Source organism: Ranitomeya imitator, chromosome 1 (assembly GCF_032444005.1).
Source record: "Ranitomeya imitator isolate aRanImi1 chromosome 1, aRanImi1.pri, whole genome shotgun sequence".
In the NCBI taxonomy this organism is placed as follows: Eukaryota; Metazoa; Chordata; class Amphibia; order Anura; family Dendrobatidae; genus Ranitomeya; species Ranitomeya imitator.
In genome coordinates this window covers 545,725,862-545,749,475 of record NC_091282.1, presented here as the reverse complement: position 1 = coordinate 545,749,475, position 23,614 = coordinate 545,725,862, and the positions used below count along the sequence as shown (strand labels likewise).

The window sequence follows — 23,614 nt, the reverse complement described above, 5'->3', positions numbered from 1 at the left end:
ATCAACCCTGTACTATAGTTGTGGATACATGTTTGTCTAAATGTTCTTCATTGTTTTTGAAGCGCTTTTGATCAAAGGTTAAATAGGTTAAATATTAATGTTCAGTTAATTTTTTGGAGCTTTGGTATTTGGGTGGACCCATTGAGTGGAGGCTTCTCAAGCTATCCTGTGGAAAGAAATCCTTTAGTATATTGTCCATGCTCTGAAATAAATGCTCAAAATAATGTGTTTAAAATAGGTTTATGTACACTTTAGACAAAAGTACAACCATAATTCTGAAAAAGTTGGGATGCTGTGCAAAATGTACAGGAAACAAAAATGCAATGATTTGAAAATCTCTTATAGCCATATCTCATTCCCAAGAGATTGTAGAACACATGTCAGAAGTTGAAAATTAAACATTTTTACACTTAATTTAGAAATTGTTGGCAGCAACACATTTCAAAAATGTTGGGACAGGGCCATGTCTACCAATGTGTAGCCTTCCCTCTTCTTTTTACTAAACAGCAGTTTGTAAAGTTCTAGGATGTGAGAATACCAATTCTTGGGAGAGCAATGTTGTCCCATTATTGTCTGATGTAGGATTCTAGCTGATCATTAGTCCAGGGTTTTTGCTGGATTTTCATTTCATAATGTCTCAAATGTTTTCTTTTGATGAAAGGTCTGGACTGCAGGCAGACAGTTCATTACCCAAACTCTTATTTTGTGAAGCCATGCTGTTGTGATGATGTATATGTTTAGCATCACATTGCTGAAACATGAAATGCCTTCCCTGAAATAAAGGTTATCTGGACGGTAGCATATTTTATTATAAAACCTCTATTTAATGCTAAGTATTGATAGATACTAGTGTTGAACGAGCATTCTCACCTCTGCTCGATACTTGATTGAGCATCGCGTGCTCGGGTACGCGCGTTACTCGATCAAGAATTGCGGGTGCTCGAGTGCCATGCTCAAGTCCCCGGCCCACATTTTTGCGGCTGTTGCCCATCATACACAGTAATGCTATAGCTATGTAGCTCACTGTGATTGGCCGGCTGCATAACTTCATCTGGTCTTATAGAAGACCTGATGGAGCGATACTCGGCACACTGTCCTCTGGAAGCAGTTCAGGGAGAGTTGTTATGTGAAAGGGAGCTTAGAGTAATGTCCGCCCCTCTAAATATTATAAAGTTCGCCCTTTAGTGACTTTCATGTGGCACTAAAGGGTTTTTTTGACCTTTTTTAGACCTAAAACACAAATTAATTTAAATAAAGTCTAAGGGGTAAGGTTTCTCCTTGTGGTGAGTTACATACCAGCTCTGGCTTGTCAAGGTAAGGAGGCTTATTTGCCATGCAATGCTCCTCTGGGAAATTTAATATGCAAATTGCCTCTTCAGAGAAAAAGAGGACTTGAACTCTATAGCGCCACCTGTTGGAGATTGTGACTTGTAGGATCGCTACTTCCAACAGGTAGCGCTATAGAGTTCAAGTCCTCTTTTTCTCTGAAGAGGCATTTTTAAATAAAGTGACGTGGGGTCTCCCTATTTTTGATAACCAGCCAAGGTAAAGCAGACAGCTGGGGGCTGATATTATCAGACTGGGAAGGTCCATGGATAATGGTCCCTTCCCAGGGTAAAAATACCAGCTCGCACCCACCTCAGAATTGGCATGTTACATTAGACGTGGCAATGTTGTACCTTTCCTGGTTCTTCCCGATTGCCCTGGTGCGGTGGCAATTGGGGTAATATTTTTGGGTGTTGATGTCAGCTGTGTAATGTCAGATGACATCAACCCCTGGGGTTAAAAATAGTGGGGTGTCTATCAGACACCCCAATACCAACCCAGTAATAAAAAAACACAAAAACAAAAGCACACAGAAATAAAACTTTATTTGAATAAAGACTACTCCACACACCTTTGTTCAACAATTTATTATCAAATGTTCCCACGAAGCTCCACCGATGTAGTTCATGTTCCCCCAAGGTTTCCAGTGTCTGTGAATAGCAGTAAAGTACTGCTATTCACAGATGTCGGGTAGTGACAACTCTCATTAGAACTACTGGCCCTAGCTGAGCACTGCGTTGAGCCTGCGGCTCTCATGAGAATTGTTACTACCCAGCACCTGTGAATAGCAGTACTTTTGTCATGGTTAGGATCATCTACTTTCATCAACTTTTGTCTAATGCATTCGGACACCTTAAAGGGCTTGTCCAGGAATGAACCATTGATGACAGGTCATCTATATCAAATTGGTGGTGTTCCACCCATGGCACCCCTACTATTAGCTGATACCTGGGGCCTCAACAACTTGAAGTATATAATGTATGGAGCAAAAACCCCACAGCTCTGTACACTGTGTAGTAGATGTTTTTGGGTACTGCAGGATAAATCCCATTTAAATTAACTCTTTAATGTGCTTTTACAGCTTTGTGGCCAGTTCCTGAAGCAGAAGGTGCAAAATTGGTAAGCATGATTTTATTTCTATATTAAACAGACAAAAGAAGCCCAATGATTGCTTGTTCTGCTTACAAAACTACCCATAATATAATATATCAAATCAGCATTACAAGGTCTGTAATCCATGAGATGGGTGCCAGTGAAAGTGGAAAGCTGGCTGGAGCACAGTGTTTTACTATTAGGATATGGCTTTCATGTTTCAAGCTGCCCCCAAGTCTTAGTTTTGACTGAAATATACAGCAGTCTCTAGTTGTACGACCACTGGGCAAACAATGGTCCGCAATCTGTAGATGGCATAAGAAAAAGTTTAAATGGCAACTCTTCATATACTGTTGTTCTCTTTTATTTACTATCTTTTCAAAGAGAGAAGTAAAACTGAGTGATGTATGTTGTGCGTTGAAGTCAATAAACATTTCTCAAGAGCAGAGTTACTTCTTTCATGTAATGGCTCCCTCAGTGACCAACCATATACTTGTGCCCTCATCATATGCCAATAAACGTTATCAGTACAGAAAGGTCCACTTTTTTAAGTTTTATTGTAATTGATTTTTATTACATTTGGCCCTTATTAGTTCCGTTAAAGGCAATCTGTCACCATGTTTTATTAGCAGGAGATTATCACGAGAGGACTAGTAAACCCTACTGCCAAGTAGTCAAGCATATTTGTGAGCTCTGTATAACCTCGCCCTCCCACCACTGATTGGCAGCTTTCTGTGTAGAGTGTACATGGGCAGAAAGCTGCCAATCTGTGGTGAGAACAGGGTTAAACAGAGCTCAGCATTCAGAGAACTGCTAGATCTGCAGCAGATGAAATTATCTTTATCAAAGTGACAGCAAACAGCCCAATAAATGATACATTGCTGGATGAGGTAGCAAAAACTTTCTATTTAAATTGAAAGTGTTGTCGAATATATAACTACAGTGGGTACGGAAATATTCAGACCCCTTTACATTTTTCACTCTTTGTTTCATTGCAGCCATTTGGTAAATTCAAAAAAGTTCATTTTTTTCTCATTAATGTACACTCTGCACCCCATCTTGACTGAAAAAACAGAAATGTAGAATTTTTTGCAAATTTATTAAAAAAGAAAAACTGAAATATCACATGGTCATAAGTATTCAGAACCTTTGCTCAGACACTCTTATTTAAGTCACATGCTGTCCATTTCCTTGTGAACCTCCTTGAGATGGTTTTACTCCTTCATTGGAGTCCAGTTGTATTTAATTAATTAGATAGGACTTGGTTTGGAAAGGCGCACCCCTGTCTATATAAGACCTCACAGCTCACAGTGCATGTCAGACCAAATGAGAATCATGAGGTCAAAAGAACTGGCCAAGGAGCTCAGAGCCAGAATTGTGGCAAGGCACAGTTCTGGCCAAGGTTACAAAAGAATTTCTGCAGTACTCAAGGTTCCTAAGAGCACAGTGGCCTACCTAGTAGTCTACCTAGACCTGGCCTTCCAGCCAAACTGAGCAATCGTGGGAGAAGAGCCTTGGTGAGAGAGATAAAGAAGAACCCCAAGATCACTGTGGCTGAGCTCCAGAGATGTAGTAGGGAGATAGGAGAAAGTTCCACAAAGTGAATTATCACTGCAACCCTCCACCAGTTGGACGTTTATGGCAAAGTGGCCCGATGGAAGCCTCTCCTCAGTGCAAGATATATGAAAGCCTGCATAGACTTTGCTAAAAAAAATTACATGAAGGACTCCAAGGCTATGAGAAATAAGATTCTCTGGTCTGATGAGACGAAGACAGACCTTTTTCGTGATGATAATTCAAAGTGGTATGTGTGGAGAAAACCAGGCACTGCTCCTCACCTGCCAAATACAATCCCAACAGTGAAACATGGTGGTGGCACCATCATGCTATGGTGGTGTTTTTCAGCTGCAGGCACAGGATGACTGGTTGGAAGAGGTTTTCATCCAGGATATCTCTGTACTTGGCCACATTCATGCTTCCTTCAATGACAGATTGCTCTGCTCTGGACCTCAGACTTGGCCGAAGGTTCACCTTCCAACAAGACAATGACCCTAAGCACACAGCTAAAATAACAAAGGAGTGGCTTCAGACCAATTCTGTGACCATTCTTGACTGGCCCAGCCAGAGCCCTGACCTAAACCCAATTGAGCATCTCTGGAGAGACCTGTAAATGGCTGTCCACCAACATTCACCATCCAACCTGACGGAACTGGAGAGGATCTGCAAGGAAGAATGGCAGAGGATCCCCAAATCCAGGTGTGAAAAACTTGTTGCATCATTCCCAAGAAGACTCATGGCTGTACTAGCTCAAAAGGGTGCTTCTACTCAATACTGAGCAAAGGGTCTGAATACTTATGACCATGTGATATTTCAATTTTTATTTTTTAATAAATTTGCAAAAATTTCTACATTTCTGTTTTTTTCAGTAAAGATGGGGTGCAGAGTGTACATTAATGAGAAAAAAATGAACTTTTTTGAATTTGCCAAATGGCTGCAATGAAACAAAGAGTGAATAATTTAAAGGGGTCTGAATACTTTCCGTACCCACTGTATATCATTAATTGGGGATTGCCGTAATTACTTTGGATAATCAGTAGGTAAAATAAACTTGTCCATGTAAAATTAGTAACAGGCCCAATGTGGCTTAACAAGGTGGTATATAATAAGATGTTTTCAGCTACCTGTTTTCTACCTTACAGTAAAGGTCATAAGTTTAAAAACAGAAGTCTGAAAAAACCCCTCTTTTCATGCTCTTAGTACTGCATTCTCTGCGTTGCTCAATTATGGGTTCTAGTTTCCTTTGTTAAGGCAAGAGTGCACCTCATTCCCACACTGTGCTCACCTATTCTCTGACCCCTGTGACCATTGTTCTGCCGCTATCTGAGAGCACCGGCTGTTTTCACATCTATTAGGTTGCAAGTGTACAGTACTTCCAATTTGTAATCCCAGCAGAGGTGGCATTCTCCAACCTTCTAGCTTCAAACAAGAATGTAGCGGCATGGTTTGATTTTGGCAGTCGTTTAATATAGTGATTCAAACTAAAAAATGAATGCAGTGACTTATTCTGGATTTGATGGTCTTTCCTTGCTGTATAAAGCAAATAGAGATTTCTCTAGTCTATCTTATCCACTTATCTGTGTTTCTCCTCAGCACAAACCACACACTATTATTATTATTACTAGCTATTGAACCCGTTCTACGCCCGGGTGGCGAGCATTTATATTGGTATATTGTCTCCATCCTGGTATGTGCTGCTCCATCATGCGTCCCCATCCTGTCATGCGCTGCTCCATCCTGCGTCCCCATCCTGTCATGTGCTGCTCCATCCTGCGTCCCCATCCTGTCATGCACTGCTCCATCCTGCGTCCCCATCCTGTCATGTGCTGCTCCATCCTGCGTTCCCCTTCCTGTCATGCGCTGCTCCCATCCTGCGTCCCCATCCTGTCATGCGCTGCTCCCATCCTGCGTCCCCATCCTGTGATGCGCTGCTCCCATCCTGTGATGCGCTGCTCCCATCCTGCGTCCCCATCCTGTCATGCGCTGCTCCATCCTGCGTCCCCATCCTGTCATGCGCTGCTCCATCATGCGTCCCCATCCTGTCATGCGCTGCTCCATCCTGCGTCCCCATCCTTATGTGCTGCTGCATCCTGCGTCCCCATCCTTATGTGCTGCTGCATCCTGCGTCCCCATCCTTATGTGCTGCTCCATCCTGCGTCCCCATCCTTATGTGCTGCTCCATCCTGCGTCCCCATCCTTATGTGCTGCTCCCATCCTGCGTCCCCATCCTTATGTGCTGCTCCATCCTGCGTCCCCATCCTTATGTGCTGCTGCATCCTGTGTCCCCATCCTTATGTGCTGCTGCATCCTGCGTCCCCATCCTTATGTGCTGCTCCATCCTGCGTCCCCATCCTTATGTGCTGCTGCGTCCCCATCCTTATGTGCTGCTGCATCCTGCGTCCCCATCCTTATGTGCTGCTCCATCCTGCGTCCCCATCCTTATGTGCTGCTCCATCCTGCGTCCCCATCCTTATGTGCTGCTGCATCCTGCGTCCCCATCCTTATGTGCTGCTCCATCCTGCGTCCCCATCCTTATGTACTGCTGCATCCTGCGTCCCCATCCTTATGTGTGCTCCATCCTGCGTCCCCATCCTTATGTGCTGCTGCATCCTGCGTCCCCATCCTTATGTGCTGCTGCATCCTGCGTCCCCATCCTTATGTTCATGCTGCATCCTGCGTCCCCATCCTTATGTGCTGCTGCATCCTGCGTCCCCATCCTTATGTGCTGCTGCATCCTGCGTCCCCATCCTTATGTGCTGCTCCATCCTGCGTCCCCATCCTTATGTGCTGCTGCATCCTGCGTCCCCATCCTTATGTGCTGCTCCATCCTGCGTCCCCATCCTTATGTGCTGCTGCATCCTGCGTCCCCATCCTTATGTACTGCTGCATCCTGCGTCCCCATCCTTATGTGCTGCTGCATCCTGCGTCCCCATCCTTATGTTCATGCTGCATCCTGCGTCCCCATCCTTATGTTAATGCTGCATCCTGCGTCCCCATCCTTATGTGCTGCTCCATCCTGCGTCCCCATCCTGCCTCTGACCCGCTCGGCGCCGAGTGCTGGGGGGCCTGAGCAGGCGGGGACACCGGCGCACTGTGGGGGTCAGGTGCCGGTATCGCCGCCAGCTCAGGCCCCCCCAGCACTTACTATACTCACCTGTCCGGCGTTCCATCGCTGAGCGCCGCCATCTTCCCGGTCTCCTGGCTGTGACTGTTCAGACAGAGGGCGGCGCCGGCGCGCATTAAGCGCGTCATCGCGCCCTCTGAACTGAAGGTCACAGGCCGAAGACCGGGAAGATGGCGCCGCTCAGCGATGGAACGGGGACAGGTGAATATAGGCCGATACTCACCCTCCTGGCGGTCCCTGCTTCTGCGGTGGAGATCGCGGTGTGCGTTCAGTGTGAACGCACACCGCGATCTCCCGGGAGCGTCGCTCTGTGAGGCCCAGACTGCGCCGGCGCTTGCACTCGGCACTCGGACAGAGTGACGCTCCCAGCGTTATATTATAGATTATTTATATAGCACCATTGATTCCATGGTGCTGTACATGAGAAGGGGTTACATACAAGTTACAAATATCACATACAGTAAACAAACTAACAATGACGGACTGATACAGAGGGGGCAATCACACTATGATTTATAACAATTCATTTTCTTATTATGTAACGCATTATAATAAACAAAATCCCATATGTGCTAAATGGGGATAAAGAGGCATAGGAAAAAAAAAGGATTTTTACTAAAATGGTAATATTTTATTCAAAATTATTAAAATTAGTATAAAGTATAAAACAATGGGAAATTCTCAAACAATGGCTGGGTGTGAAGAGGGGGCCAAGGATAATAACTTAAGGCAGCAGATAAATCGCAAACACTGTTTCATGATTAAATCCTATGAAGCAGTAAACCATATCCAGCAGCGTTCACATGAATGTGTAAAGTGTCGATATATTGCAAAATGTTGTCATATACAAAAATTCATTTATCTATAATCCTGGCATAGTGTAAGTAGAGAGATCAGGTCATAAAGTGCATGAGTGCATTATAGCACAACCTGACATATAAGTGAAGGACCAAATTACTTGGTCACAAGCACACCTCAGTTTTACCACGACAGCGCTGTTTTGCCTGACTGTCTTCCTCAAATGCCCCCTATTTCCCCTTGTTTTATACTTTATACTAATTTTAATCATTTTAATGCATTGCACAAGTAAATGTTGGGGGGGGGTACAGCAATTGAAGTAGGATGTATAGGTGATTCCCACAAAATTAGATTATCACCAAAAAGTTAATTTATTTCAGTTCTTCAATACAAAAAGTGAAACTCAAATATTATATAGAGTCATTACAGAGTGATCTATTTCAAGTGTTTATTTCTGTTAATGTTGGTGATTTTGACTTACAGCCAATGAAAACCCAAAAGTCATTATCTCAGTAAATTAGAATAATTAACAAAAAACACCTGCAAAGGCTTCCTAAGTGTTTAAAAAGGTCCCTTAAGGTACCTTCACACTCAGCAACTTTACAACGAGAACGACAACGATCCGTGACGTTGCAGCGTCCTGGATAGCGATCTCGTTGTGTTTGACAAGCAGCAGCAATCAGGATCCCGCTGTGCCATCGCTGGTCGGAGCTAGAAGTCCCGAACTTTATTTGGTCATCAGGTCGGCGTGTATTGTCATGTTTGACAGCAAAAGCAACTATGCCTGCAATGTTTTACATGGAGCGTGAACGATAAGTGAGTCGCCGTTACGTCACTGGATCGCTCCTGCATCTTTCTGGAGCTGCTGTGTTTGACATCTCTACAGCGACCTAAACAGCGACGCTCCAGCGATCGGCTCATTGTCTATATCGCTGCAGCGTCGCTTAATGTGACGGTACCTTAAGTCTGTAAGTTCCACAATCATGGATCATGAAGAAGACTGCTGACTTGACAGATTTGGAGTGTGTCAATGACTGCCTTCTGGACAAGGAGGGGAAGCCACAAAAGGTTATTGCTAAAGAAGCTGGCTGTTCACAGAGTGCTGTATCCAAGCATATTAATGGGAAGCTAAGTGGAAGGAAAAAGTGTGATAGATAAAGGTGCACAAGCAACTGGGATAACTGCAGCCTTGAAAGGATTGTTAAGAAACGAGGAGTGGACTGTTGCTGTAGCCATTGCTTCAAGAGCCACCACACACAGACGTATCCAGGACATGAGCTACAAGTGTCGCATTCCTTGTGTCAAGCCACTCATGACCAATAGACAATGACAGAAGCGTCTTACCTGGGCCAAAGAGAGAAAGAACTGAACTTTTGCTCAGTGGTCCAAGGTGTTATTTTTCAGATGACAGTAAATTTTGCATTTCATTTGGAAATCAAGTCCCAGAGTCTGGAGAAAGAGTGGAGAGGCCACAATTCAAGCTGCTTGAGGTCTAGTGTGAAGTATCCACAATCAGTGATGGTTTGGGGAGCCATGTCATCTCCTGGTGTAGGTTCACGCTGTTTTATCAAGACCAAAGTCAGCGCAGCCGTCTACCAGGAAATTTTAGAGCACTTCATGCTTCCCTCTGCCGACAAGCTTTTTAGAGATGGAAATTTCATTTTCCAGCAGCACTTGGCACCTGTTCACACTGCCAAAAGTATCAATACCTGGTTTAAAAACAACAGTATCACTGTGCTTGATTGGCCAGCAAACTCGCCTGCCCTTAACCTTATAAAGAATCTATGGGGTATTGTTAAGAGGAAGATGGAGACTCCAGACCCAACAATGCAGACAAGCTGAAGGCTGCTATCAAAGCAACCTGGGCTTCCATAACACCTCAGCAGTGCCATAGACTGATCGCATCCATGCCACGCCACATTGATGCAGTAATTGATGCAAAAGGAGCCCTGACCAAGTATTGAGTGCATTTACTGAACACTGTTGAGTCCTCTTCCGTCCCTGGCTTCCTGGATTGAGGAATCCAAGTAAATGACACGCAGCACAAAGGTTGTGTGTTCATAAACAGGGGTAGCCCCGGAGCACGCCTGCCTCACTGGGCGCTGCCCCTTCTTTATATAGTAAGAAGTTAGGCATTTACAGACATGCGCACAAGCGCTCATATTTCATAATCACTTACAAAGCAAATCTATACTAGTGAAAAGTTACAATATCTGGTATGTGGGTGAAAGGCTACAATATCAAGGAGAAATGCGCGCGTGATTACTTCTATAAAAGGAAATGTCAATTTTGCTGTGCAGAAGCAGATTTCATCTGGGAGACAAAATGGATCCTTTGATTCAGTCTGGTCTCCACAATTCCCCCCTTTGACATATTCTTTTATAATTTGTCATAAATTTTTGCATGAAGCTTGTGCATTTTCTTCTTTATGCGGCAGTATACTAAAATATAAAAGAAAATTAGTACGGCAATAATAAACTTTATACTCTTGCATCTATTACACAAAATTTATTTGTGCATACTGAGATACCCTTGAGTACAATCTTGAATAACACATATATGATTACAATAATCATAACTATATGTATTATGCTCTGCATAATCCCGGCAAGCCACCCACCGATCCCTCTGAACCAGTTGGCTGGGTTAAGAAAAGAAAAGGTATCTGACCACCAGCTATCCTTATTCTGGTCATTGTCTTTGTCATACTGATCTCTGAGTCGTTGTACGTCCTTTAATTTGAATGTCATACTCATAGTACTATTCGGGTCTATATAATGACAGCAGGTGGGTCCAATGATTTGACACATACCCCCTTGTGAGGCAGTTAGGTAATCCAATACCAGGGTATGTTGGTTGACGACTATTATAAGCTGATTCTGTACAGCTACACTAGTGTTTAGTATATCTAATATATCCCAGATCTGATCATCTAGATAATCCGTGGCTCTAACTAATTTATCCCACATTTGTGTTAACATAGGATAAATAAAAATGGTACTAGCAATTTTGTTGGGAATTCCCATTTGTACTATATGTGGCCTCCCCGAGGGACGTGGTGAGTTATCTGCAGCTCTTTTATACAGTGTGTGCTTGGGCACGGCTTGCATATTCACTTGTTTATTTGAAATTATGAAAGTAGCTGGGGTTAGGCGTCCTAATGTACAAGTACCCTTTATACCTACGGGAAGCCATTTATATGCTCCTTCTCCGCATATCCAAAATGTACCCTCAGGCAGATCCCACAAAGCTGAGTGCTGCAATACCAATCTGTGAGCCAAATCCACAAAACTAGATACATTCTGAAGCATACACCAAGAGGGTTTTTGTCCCAAGGGGCTACAGCACCCGGCTGCGGGATTCCCACATACATGCATTCCGTTGACATACTCATTGGATTCATTACAAACCAGGTTCCCCGGCTTACTTGTACAACTGTTATCATCACCTTGGGGGAACAACTCAGAATGTTCCCATTTTCTATTATGTATGTATCTTTCCAATACTACAGGTTTGAAAGCATCAGAGGGAGGGGCGGTTGTACTGAAACTGAGCTGTAGATTTTCTGTGGGGACCTGTCCTAAATTAGTTAATCCAGTCTTATTCCTAGGGACCCAGGCTCCACCCTTATAGGCCAAATATTGTAGATGTGTACTACTCCCTGAGAGATTACCCTGCCACCAAGGAAATTCTACCCATCCCACAATTGGTATGGCGATTGTAGTATTCCATAGCCTAGTATTACCAGTTTGGTTGTTGGCCAGGTTGTCTGAACAATTAGGCCAAGCGAATATTTCTTCTGCTGATACGGGAACTGCTAGAAAAGGTATACTTGTGGCTGATACCGGCGAATGGGTACAGATCCAACAATCTGTCAGGGTTTGTGTATTGTTTAACAAGTCATGCACTAATTTTCTATGATGTTGTACGAATCTATTGTTCAAAGGGGCTAAAGAATTTAGTCTTTCCCATGCCTTCGTTGTGGTTAACATTATTAACATCAATATCATGAGTTTTATACTGCTTTTTTGCAATGGCTTGCATGTATCCATGATGCCTTTCCTTCAAGCTTGACTGATGTAGGTGTTGTCAACAGGACTTGGAAGGGTCCGTCAAATCTTGGTTCAAGAGCCTTTCTGGTGTGTCTTTTTATATAGACTTGATCACCTGGTTCCAACTTGTGACTTCCTTCAGTGTTGTCAGGATCTGGAAGGGAAGCAAAAACTTGTGCATGCACCTTAGTTAATTGTTTCTGAAGATTTTGCACATAGGAAGTCAGTGATTCAATATTTAACACAAGTTGCTGTGGAAAATAACATCCTAAATTGGCAGTCCTGCCAAACAAAATTTCATATGGAGACAGTTTAGTCTTACCCCTTGGGGTATTGCGTATTGAGTAAAGGGCCAGTGGAAGGCATTCTGTCCAAGGCTTTTCCTGTTTCAGCCATGGCTTTCTGTATTTTTAATTTTAAAGTTCCATTCATGCGTTCCACCTTACCAGAACTTTGAGGATGATACGGAGTGTGTAACTGACTTTCAACACCCAACATTTTCAGTACATTTTGAAATATTTCTCCAGTGAAATGAGTACCCCTATCTGACTCGATCACTTCAGGGAGACCATAACGGGGCACCAGTTCGGTAACTAGCTTTACAGCAGTGTTTTTAGCTGAAGCCTTCCGAACTGGATAGGCCTCTGGCCACCCCGAGAACATGTCCACACACACACCAACACATACTCATACCCATTACTCTTTGGCAGCTGGATAAAGTCTATCTGCAACCGTTGAAACGGGTAGAGAGGTCGGACGTGGTGCTTCATAGGGGTCTTTGCTGTCTGTCCGGGATTATGTGTCAGGCATATAGCGCATGCAGCACAATAGTCTCTTGCGTAGTTGCCAAAACCTGGAGCCAACCAGACTTGCTTTGCCAGTAGTGTCATTGCATTTGCAGACACATGCGTAGGGTGATGTAATCCACCAACTACTATCGGGTACCAGGCTCTAGGTAGACATATTAGTCCATTTTTCTTCCAAATTCCCTCTTGTTCTTCTGCCCCTTCCTTTTTCCACCTGTCCCTCTCCTCTTCTCCTGCATCTTCCTGTGCTTGTCTCAGTCTATCTTCAGTATTTTCTGTGAGGTTTACAGTATGGACCTGTTGTAAGGGTTTGACTGCTGCTGCTTTGGCTGCTTTATCAGCCCTATCATTTCCCCTAGATTCCCTAGTGTCGAGTCTCACATGTGCAGCTACCTTGATTACTGCTACTTCTTTTGTTTCTTGTGCAGCCTCTAAGATCTGTTTGATCAGAGAAGCATGTTTTACAGGTTGTCCTGACGCTGTCATGTAACCTCTAGCTCTCCAGATTACTCCAAAATCAAACACAATACCATGTGCATACCTAGAATCAGTGTATATATTAGCTGTCTGATTCTCAGCTATTTTTAGAGCTTCAATCAATGCTGTTAGTTCTGCTTCTTGTGCAGATTGTTTCGGTGGAAGCGGTTCTGCTTTGAGAGTTTCAGATTCTGACACAACTGCATACCCTGTATGGAAGTTACCTGTGTCATCTGCAAACCTACTACCATCTATAAACAGCTCTAAATCTGGATTTTGAAGTGGTGTTTCGGATACATTGGGTAAGCCTACCGTTTCTTGTAAAATGAGCTCTGTACAATCATGTGTGTCTGTAGGGAAAAAATTTGTGTGTGTATCAGTGTCCTTATTCCCCCCTTCAGACTCGAGAGGTAGCAGTGTAGCTAAATTGAGAGTCTGAAGCCTTGCAAATGTGATAGTAGAGGGTAGCAGCAAAGAACACTGCAGCCGCAAATGTCTGGCCATGGAAATGTGTTTTGGTTGGACCTGGTTTAATATCCCATAAACATCATGTGTAGTTTGAACTGTGAGTGGATGCTCTAGGACAATTTCTGATGCTTTGTCCAACAATAGTGAGACAGCAACAACTACACGTACACAGGTTGGCGCTGCTCTAGCTACGGGATCTAACCTTGCTGAAAGATATGCAATTGGTCTTTGTTTCCCTGCATGCTTCTGGGTAAGAACTCCTGTAGCATGGGAATCAACTTCTGCAGCCATAAGCTGAAATGGTTTGGTGTAGTCTGGTAGCCCTAACGCTGGAGCTGAAACAAGGGCATCTTTTAATTGTTGGAACGAAATCTGACCTTCTTTTGTCAACAAATAAGGTTCACTTTTTACACAGTCATACAGTGGTTGCATTAGTTGACTGGCATGTATAATCCATTGTCTACAATGAGACACTATTCCTAAAAATGCTCGTAGCTGTTTATGATTTCTAGGCTCATTCATCTGTCTTATTGCTTCAGTTCTTTGAGGTGTAAGATGCTTTTTACCTTGAGAAATGCAATGACCTAGAAAGACCACTTTGGTCTGACAAACTTGTAGCTTTTGTCTATTCACTTTACACCCTTCTTTTTCTAGAAAACATAGTAAACTCACAGTGGACCTTTCTGCAGTTTCTAGATCTGGGCAGCAAAGTAGTAGGTCATCCACATACTGCAAAATTACTACCTGTGGTTCGGGTTCAAACCTCTGGAGGACTGTTTGTAGGGCATTTGAATAAAGAGTAGGGGAGTGTATCATTCCCTGTGGAAGGCGTGTCCACGCCAACTGTTTGCCCTTAAATGTAAATGCAAACAAATGCCAACTGTCTTGGTGAAAAGGAACCGAGAAAAATGCATTTGAAAGATCTATTACAGTAAACACTTGAGAACTGGCTGGTATCTGTGATAGTAACGTATGAGGATTGGGTACAACTGGGGTGATTGGATCTAGAACTTTGTTTATTTCTCTTAGATCATGTACCATACGATATTTGGGCATAGAACCTTTATCAAGAGTTCTCTTCTTGACTGGATACAGAGGAGTGTTAGCAGGTGATTGTATCTCTACCAAAACCCCTTTCTCTCTATATCCCTCTATCTGTTTTGTAATCGCTAGTTCCTGCTGGGCACTCACAGGGTATTGTCTGAGCTGTGGGAGAACAGTTCCTGGTTGCACAGATAGTTTTACAGGAGAGATATGCAATAATCCCACATCAGTGTCACCCTGTGCCCACAGTGTTTCTGGGACTGTTGAGAGGTCTAGATCTGTGGTGTACTCTTTTTCTTCAGTATAATCCTCAAAAGCCTGAATTCTGACATATTGTTCTAATGTTTCTGCATCATCAGGGATAGTCAGCATGACTGTGCCATCTTCCCTAAAATTGATGTTAGCTTCTAATTTCTTCAAGACATCAGTTCCCAACAAACATGTTGGGGCACCTCTGGCATACAAAAATCTGGATGCAAAACATTTAGGTCCTAATGAGACCTCTAGGGGCACAGTGTATGGTAGTGTTTGAATTACCCCATCATAACCCTCAGCAAAAGTTGTTTGTTGTGAAATATCTTCCGGGTTTGGAAGAAAATCTTGATTCAAAATTGAGGAAGTTGCACCTGTATCTATCAAGAATGGAATCTCTCTCCCCCCTACATTCACCTGTATTATAGGTCTTCTAGCTGGTAGGGAAGTTTGTAACACATTGAGTCAATCTGAGTCTGGTATGGGACCATCCACTATGGATGTCTGTTGGGTGTCTGAGGGCTTATTCTTTGGTACAAATTTTCCTGATTTTATGTCTGCCTGCTTCTTTCTACATTCTCTCTGGAAATGTCCTGGTTTCTTGCAGTAATGACAGGGAAAATTATGTCTTGCCCTTCCACCTGTTGTGTTTGCTTGCGCTATTCTGACAGGCTTATGATTTTCTCTTAAATCCAACTCTATCCCTACGGCTTTTTGCCTGGCCAAGTGTGGGTCTTCCAAGGTTCTCCAATCAGGAGTTGCAGCCTTAAGTTTTTCCTTTACTTTTGGAGACAATCCATCTATAAAGGTTTTTGTAATTAACCTCATCATTCCTGGAGCGGTTAGATCTATTCCTTCATCTCTAAAATTATTCTCTACCCCTAGATAATATTCATCTACCGATTGTCCAGGTCTCTGAGCCACCACTCCCGTTGTTCCTCTCTGCCTCTGTTTCTGCCTCATGAAAACTATTAAATGGTCTACAAATTGTGTTCCTGATTCTATCGTTTGTAAGGCACCTTGTCCCGCTTGTCCCTCTTGTAGCTCCTGTCCCACCTGTGGCCTGTGTCCCTGTAGATGTGTTAGCAGTTCCTGGAAGAGACCAGGAGTCATTTTCATTCTACATAATTCCTCTCCATCTGCCCAGACTCCTGCATGAGTCTGCATAATTTGCTGTATATACTGTGCGAATCTAACTGGGTACTGGGTAGGATCTGGTGCATTATGTAGAAGAGACATTCCTTCAGCGGGGGACCAAGGGAAGTATTGTCGGGTTTGGTGATATCTAGTTGCCATTGCTCCATCTACACCAGTTTCTCTGAAGGGTTTCGGTACTATCCTAACAGGAGCTAACAATTGATGACCTCTGGGGACCCCACAGGCAGAACATTCAGTTCTCCAGTCTGGATTCTGCTGGCCACAATTTTTGCACACCCATCCTTCCACCCCATTTAACCCAGGATATAAATTTGGTTTGGTTTGTCCTCCTTCAGAAGGTACAAATGGTTGAACATTCGGATCTAGGTAAGGAGGAGGAACTGAATGAGTCGTGGCACAACATTTTCCCGTACCCATACTCCATTTGGAAGTGTCTGGATCATACTTCCAATTCTCCTCTTTAGCTGTTTTTGAGACCTTTATCATACAGTGTATGATTTCTTCCCACCCATTATCTTTGATAATTCCACCTCGTTCTTTACTCAGTCTTTCCCATTCAGTGCTAAACATAAGTGCTTCTGAAATTCCCAATTTTTCTCTTACCCTTCTGATCTGCCTTCTGACTGTCTTTCCACATCTTTCCTGTATGATATCTTTTGCTTCTACTTGTCCTAAGACGGATTTTGTCTGTTTATTTCCCATTTTTCTTTTCAATAATAGCTACACTTATCCTAGGTGACGTTTGGACAATCACCTCACTAGAGTGATGTCTCGTTGTCTTCTTTCCTAGGGAGCTAAGATATTGAAGGGCTGATCTGCTCCGTTCTTTCTAATGTGCAGAATAAACTTGATTCCTACAATGCACGCAAACAGGATCAGCAACACCAAACAGATCACCAAACTCTCCGTCTCTGTTATCATACTTGTCCCAGGCTCATGGACTCGTGTCCTGGGCTCATTCTATCAAACTCTTATCCAAAAAATGAAGGAACAAGTTTCTCAAAGAGAGTCAAGCATGGGCGGAGGTCTCCCCGAAAGGACGCAACCACATGACCCAGTTAGGCTGACTTCACTAATAAGACTTGTCCTAACAATTTCGGCTTATTGTTCTACGTACTTTTATCCTTCTTTCATAACATGCCACAACCTTCACACTTGTTCACACACTGCCAGGGACAGGACTCATAAATCTATACAATATGGTAACCCGAGTGTTATAGGTATCTACTCACTACTAGACTAACCCAGCGTGACACGGCTCGTAGAGATCTTTCGGATAATACAGGGCAGATAAAAGAGAACTAATAATGTCTCTTACCTGGCCAGGTTTTTCAGTTCATTTGCCGTCCATTATCCCAGATCTCCGTTGTCCGTATCCGTAGGTGAATCTCGAGTAGACACTCTCGCCTCGGGTCCCTGTTTCGGGCGCCAAGAAATGTTGAGTCCTCTTCCGTCCCTGGCTTCCTGGATTGAGGAATCCAAGTAAATGACACGCAGCACAAAGGTTGTGTGTTCATAAACAGGGGTAGCCCCGGAGCACGCCTGCCTCACTGGGCGCTGCCCCTTCTTTATATAGTAAGAAGTTAGGCATTTACAGACATGCGCACAAGCGCTCATATTTCATAATCACTTACAAAGCAAATCTATACTAGTGAAAAGTTACAATATCTGGTATGTGGGTGAAAGGCTACAATATCAAGGAGAAATGCGCGCGTGATTACTTCTATAAAAGGAAATGTCAAGTTTGCTGTGCAGAAGCAGATTTCATCTGGGAGACAAAATGGATCCTTTGGTTCAGTCTGGTCTCCACAACACACATTTCAGTAGGCCAACATTTCGGATTTTAAAATCATTTTTCAGCTGGTGTTATAAAGTATTCTAATTTACTGAGATAATGACTTTGGGGTTTTCATTGGCTGTAAGCCATAATCATCAACATAAACAGAAATAGATCTCTCTGTCTGTAATGACTTTATATAATATACAAGTTTCACTTTTTGTATTGAAGAACTGAATAAATTATCTTTTTAAAGATATTCTAATTTTGTGAGAAGCACCTGTAATTCTCAGCAAACAATCAATTTCTACAGCAAATTCTATTAAAATCAACTTTTATTAAATATCTATTAAAACGTGTATACCTGAACAAACAAGTAGGATAATGGCTCCTTTTTCATACACTACCCCCATAAATAGACAGTATGTACTGCTGTTTACCTACCTTAACAGCATAAGACATAAGTGGAGTTTTTTTATAATCACAATTATCACCATCTATTAATCAGGGTGATATCAACCATTGATAACTATGGGTACTCCAAGCCTTTTGTGGACACCTTCATTAATAGTTGGACGTGAAAAGAAGTGGTGTCCCTCTAAAATGATACAACAAAGCAAACTATATTTATATATGTGTGTATCAGCAGTGGTCCGCACACGTTAGCTTAGTACTCTTAGATAGATCTGCATTAACAGTGGTCGACAGGACAACGCTATAAATTAGACTTACATACTCATAGTAATCAATAAACATCTCCAGATATTGAACGTGTATCCATCTGGTATAGCAACATGCATAGAGATAATTAAATTATTCTGCGAGGAGAAGTAAGTGTACATTGGACCAACTCTTTCATTATAGTGGTGACAAGAAATTGGAATGATCTCACGGCAATTGTTGGCACCGTCACAGATATGGCGGACAGGAGTTGTTTGCATCTGGCATCAGACAGGTATTACTTGTATACTATCCAACCCTAAGGCTGGGTTCACATTGCGTTATGGCTCTACGCTTAATGGACTACGTTACACCGCGGCATAACGCGGTGTAACGTAGTCCGTTAACGCTGCCATAGACTGCAATGTCGCATGCATCGCTAGCGCACGCCCACAATGGGCGTGCGCTAGCGATGTGCCATCATTTGAGTGATGGACCCGAGACGCGGGCTGCAGCGTTTCCGGGCCCGTCACTGCTAGCGCAGATGGAGATAGCAGATGCTCCATCTGCGCTAGCGCTGTGCAAAAGTCAGCACTTGCGTTAGCGCAGTCCGTTCAACGTATGCGTTGAACGGACTGCACTAACGCAATGTGAACCTAACCTAAGCCCTAAAACTCCCTTCGTTACAAAAGCAGCCCGCAGCTATATTCCTTATGCGCCTTCTGTGCATTCCCTATGTGCCTCATCCTAAATTTTAGGGGACAACATTTAGGAAGCTGTGCCCAGGCAAAAAGTAGATGGACCTTTCTGCAGTGATAAAATGTTATGGAAGCCAGCTATGCATCTATAAAGGGTTGTTTATTTATTAAGATATGAAGTATAAGGAGCCAAGATGGCTCTGCCCACATGTCCTGCAGGCTACAGACATTAATTGCAAGGCCCAGATCTTGTTTAAGGAAAGGATTTACCATGGGATTCATCTGCTTCCCCGTTGATTAGTTTGCGCCTAACTGCATTAGTGGTGTGGTTACTAAAGTACTGTATCTAAAAAGTTGTTTAACCCCTTCATGACCCAGCCTATTTTGACCTTAGGCTACGTTCACACTAGCGTTGTGCGCCGCTGCGTCGGTGACGCGACGCACAACGCACCGAAAAAAGCGTGCAAACGCACGCAAAAACGCTGCGTTTTTCGACGCGTGCGTCGTTTTTTGACGAAAATCGGACGCAAGAAAAATGCAACTTGTTGCGTTTTCTTGGTCCGACGCTAGCGTCAAAAAAGACGCACGTGTCGGAAAACGCAACAAGCAAAAACGCATGCGTCCCCCATGTTAAACATAGGGGCGCATGATGCGTGCATCGCCGCTGCGTCGCCCGACGCTAGCGCGACGCACACTAGCCGAACGCTAGTGTGAACGTAGCCTTAAAGACCTTGCCGTTTTTTGCAATTCTGACCAGTGTCCCTTTATGAGGTAATAACTCAGGAACACTTCAACGGATCCTAGCGGTTCTGAGATTGTTTTTTCGTGACATATTGGGCTTCATGATAGTGGTAAATTTAGGTCAATAAATTCTGCGTTTATTTGTGATAAAAATGAAAATTTGGCGAAAATTTTGAAAATTTCGCAATTTTCACATTTTGAATTTTTATTCTGTTAAACCAGAGAGTTATGTGACACAAAATAGTTAATAAATAACATTTCCCACATGTATACTTTACATCAGCACAATTTTGGAAACAACATTTTTTTTGCTAGGAAGTTATAAGGGTTAAAATTTGACCAGCGATTTCTCATTTTTACAACGAAATTTACAAAGCCATTTTTTTTAGGGACCACCTCACATTTGAAGTCAGTTTGAGGGGTCTATATGGCTGAAAATACCCAAAAGTGACACCATTCTAAAAACTACACCCCTCAAGGTGCACAAAACCACATTCAAGAAGTTTATTAACCCTTCAGGTACTTCACAGCAGCAGAAGCAACATGGAAGGAAAAAATGAACATTTAACTTTTTAGTCACACAAATTATCTTTTAGCAACAATTTTTTTATTTTCCCAATGGTAAAAGGAGAAACTGAACCACGAAAGTTGTTGTCCAATTTGTCCTGAGTACACTGATACCTCATATGTGGGGGGAAACCACTGTTTGGGCGCACGGCAGGGCTTGGAAGGGAAGGAGCGCCATTTGACTTTTTGAATGAAAAATTGGCTCCACTCTTTAGCGGACACCATGTCACGTTTGGAGAGCCCCCGTGTGCCTAAAAATTAGAGCTCCCCAACAAGTGACCCCATTTTGGAAACTAGACGCCCCAAGGAACTTATCTAGATGCATAGTGAGCACTTTGAACCCTCAGGTGCTTCACAAATTGATCCGAAAAATGAAAAAGTACTTTTTTTTCACAAAAAAATTCTTTTAGCCTCAATTTTTTCATTTTCACATGGGCAACAGGATAAAATGGATCCTAAAATTTGTTGGGCAATTTCTCCTGAGTACAACAATACCTCACATGTGGGGGTAAACCACTGTTTGGGCACATGGTAAGGCTCGGAAGGGAAGGAGCGCCATTTGACTTTTTGAATGAAAAATTATCTCCATCGTTAGCGGACACCATGTCGCGTTTGGAGAGCCCCTGTGTGCCTAAACATTGGAGCTCCCCCACAAGTGACCCCATTTTGGAAACTAGACCCCCCAAGGAACTTATCTAGATGCCTAGTGAGCACTTTAAACCCTCAGGTGCTTCACAAATTGATCTGTAAAAATGAAAAAACACTTTTTTTTCACAAAAAAATTCTTTTCGCCTCAATTTTTTCATTTTCACATGGGCAATAGGATAAAATGGATCATAAAATTTGTTGGGCAATTTCTCCCGAGCACACCGATACCTCACATGTGGGGGTAAACCACTGTTTGGGCACACGGCAGGGCTCGGAAGGGAAGGCGTGCCATTTGACTTTTTGAATGGAAAATTAGCTCCAATTGTTAGCGGACACCATGTCGCGTTTGGAGAGCCCCTGTGTGCCTAAACATTGGAGCTCCCCCACAAGTGACCCCATTTTGGAAACTAGACCCCCCAAGGAACTTATCTAGATGCATATGGAGCACTTTAAACCCCCAGGTGCTTCACAGAAGTTTATAACGCAGAGCCATGAAAATAAAAAATAATTTTTCTTTCCTCAAAAATGATTTTTTAGCCTGGAATTTCCTATTTTGCCAAGGGTAATAGGAGAAATTGGACCCCAAATGTTCTTGTCCAGTTTGTCCTGAGTACGTTGATACCCCATATGTGGGGGTAAACCACTGGTTGGGCGCACGGCAGGGCTCGGAAGGGAAGGCACGCCATTTGGCTTTTTAAATGGAAAATTAGCTCCAATCATTAGCGGACACCATGTCACGTTTGGAGAGCCCCTGTATGCCTAAACATTGGAGATCCCCCACAAATGACCCCATTTTGGAAACTAGACCCCCAAAGGAACTAATCTAGATGTGTGGTGAGGACTTTGAACCCCCAAGTGCTTCACAGAAGTTTATAACGCAGAGCCATGAAAAAAAAAAAAAAAAATTATTTTCTCAAAAATGATATTTTAGCCTGCAATTTTTTATTTTCCCAAGGGTAACAGGAGAAATTTCACCCCAAAAGTTGTTGTCCAGTTTCTCCTGAGTACGCTGATACCCCATATGTGGGGGTAAACCACTGTTTGGGCACACGCCGGGGCTCGGAAGTGAAGTAGTGACGTTTTGAAATGCAGACCTTGATGGAATGTTCTGCGGGCGTCACGTTGCATTTGCAGAGCCCCTGATGTGGCTAAACAGTAGAAACCCCCCACAAGTGACCCCATTTTGGAAACTAGACCCCGAAAGGAACTTATCTAGATGTGTGGTGAGCACTTTGAACCCCCAAGTGCTTCACAGAAGTTTATAATGCAGAGCCGTGAAAATAATAAATACGTTTTCTTTCCTCAAAAATAATTATTTAGCCCAGAATTTTTTATTTTCCCAAGGGTTACAGGAGAAATTGGACCCCAAAAGTTGTTGTCCAGTTTCTCCTGAGTACGCTGATACCCCATGTGTGGAGGTAAAACACTGTTTGGGCACACGTCGGGGCTCAGAAGGGAAGTAGTGACTTTTGAAATGCAGACTTTGATGGAATGGTCTGCGGGCGTCACGTTGCGCTTGCAGAGCCCCTGGTGTGCCTAAACAGTAGAAACCCCCCACAAGTGACCCCATTTTAGAAACTAGACCCCCCAAGGAACTTATCTAGATATGTGGTGAGCACTTTGAACCCCCAAGTGCTTCACAGACATTTACAACGCAGAGCCGTGAAAATAAAAAATCATTTTTCTTTCCTCAAAAATGATGTTTTAGCAAGCATTTTTTTATTTTCACAAGGGTAACAGGAGAAATTGGACCCCAGTAATTGTTGCGCAGTTTATCCTGAGTATGCTGGTACCCCATATGTAGGGGTAAACCACTGTTTGGGCACACGTCTGGGCTCGGAATTGAGGGAGCACCATTTGACTTTTTGAATACAAGATTGGCTGGAATCAATGGTGGCGCCATGTTGCGTTTGGAGACCCCTGATGTGCCTAAACAGTGGAAACCCCTCAATTCTACCTCCAACACTAACCCCCCCCACACCCCTAACCCTAATCCCAACTGTAGCCATAACCCTAATCACAACCCTAATCGCAACACACCCCTAACCACAGCCCTAACCCCAACAACCCCTAACCCTAACCACAACCCTAATTCCAACCCTAACCCTAAGGCTATGTGCCCACGTTGCGGATTCGTGTGAGATTTTTCAGCATCATTTTTGAAAAATCCGTGGGTAAAAGGCACTGCGTTTTACCTGTGGATTTACCGCAAAATTCCAGTCTTTTTTGTGCGGATTTCACCTGCGGATTCCTATTGAGGAACAGGTGTAAAACGTTGCGGAATCCGACAAAGAATTGACATGCTGCGGAAAATACAACGCAGCGTTTCCGCCCGGTATTTTCCGCACCATGGGCACAGCGGATTTGGT

The 23,614-nt window shown here is 43.3% G+C and overlaps 1 protein-coding gene across 1 annotated transcript in view; it reads left to right on the top strand.

Annotated features, from left to right (window-relative positions):
• LOC138657925 (trypsin inhibitor ClTI-1-like) overlaps positions 1 to 23,614 on the top strand; it is a 43,692-nt gene that overhangs the window by 4,018 nt on the left and 16,060 nt on the right. Inside the window, exon 2 of the mRNA XM_069745525.1 lies at positions 2,408 to 2,445. Coding sequence (XP_069601626.1) covers positions 2,408 to 2,445 — 38 coding nt within the window. The remainder of the gene's footprint in view (positions 1 to 2,407; positions 2,446 to 23,614) is intronic.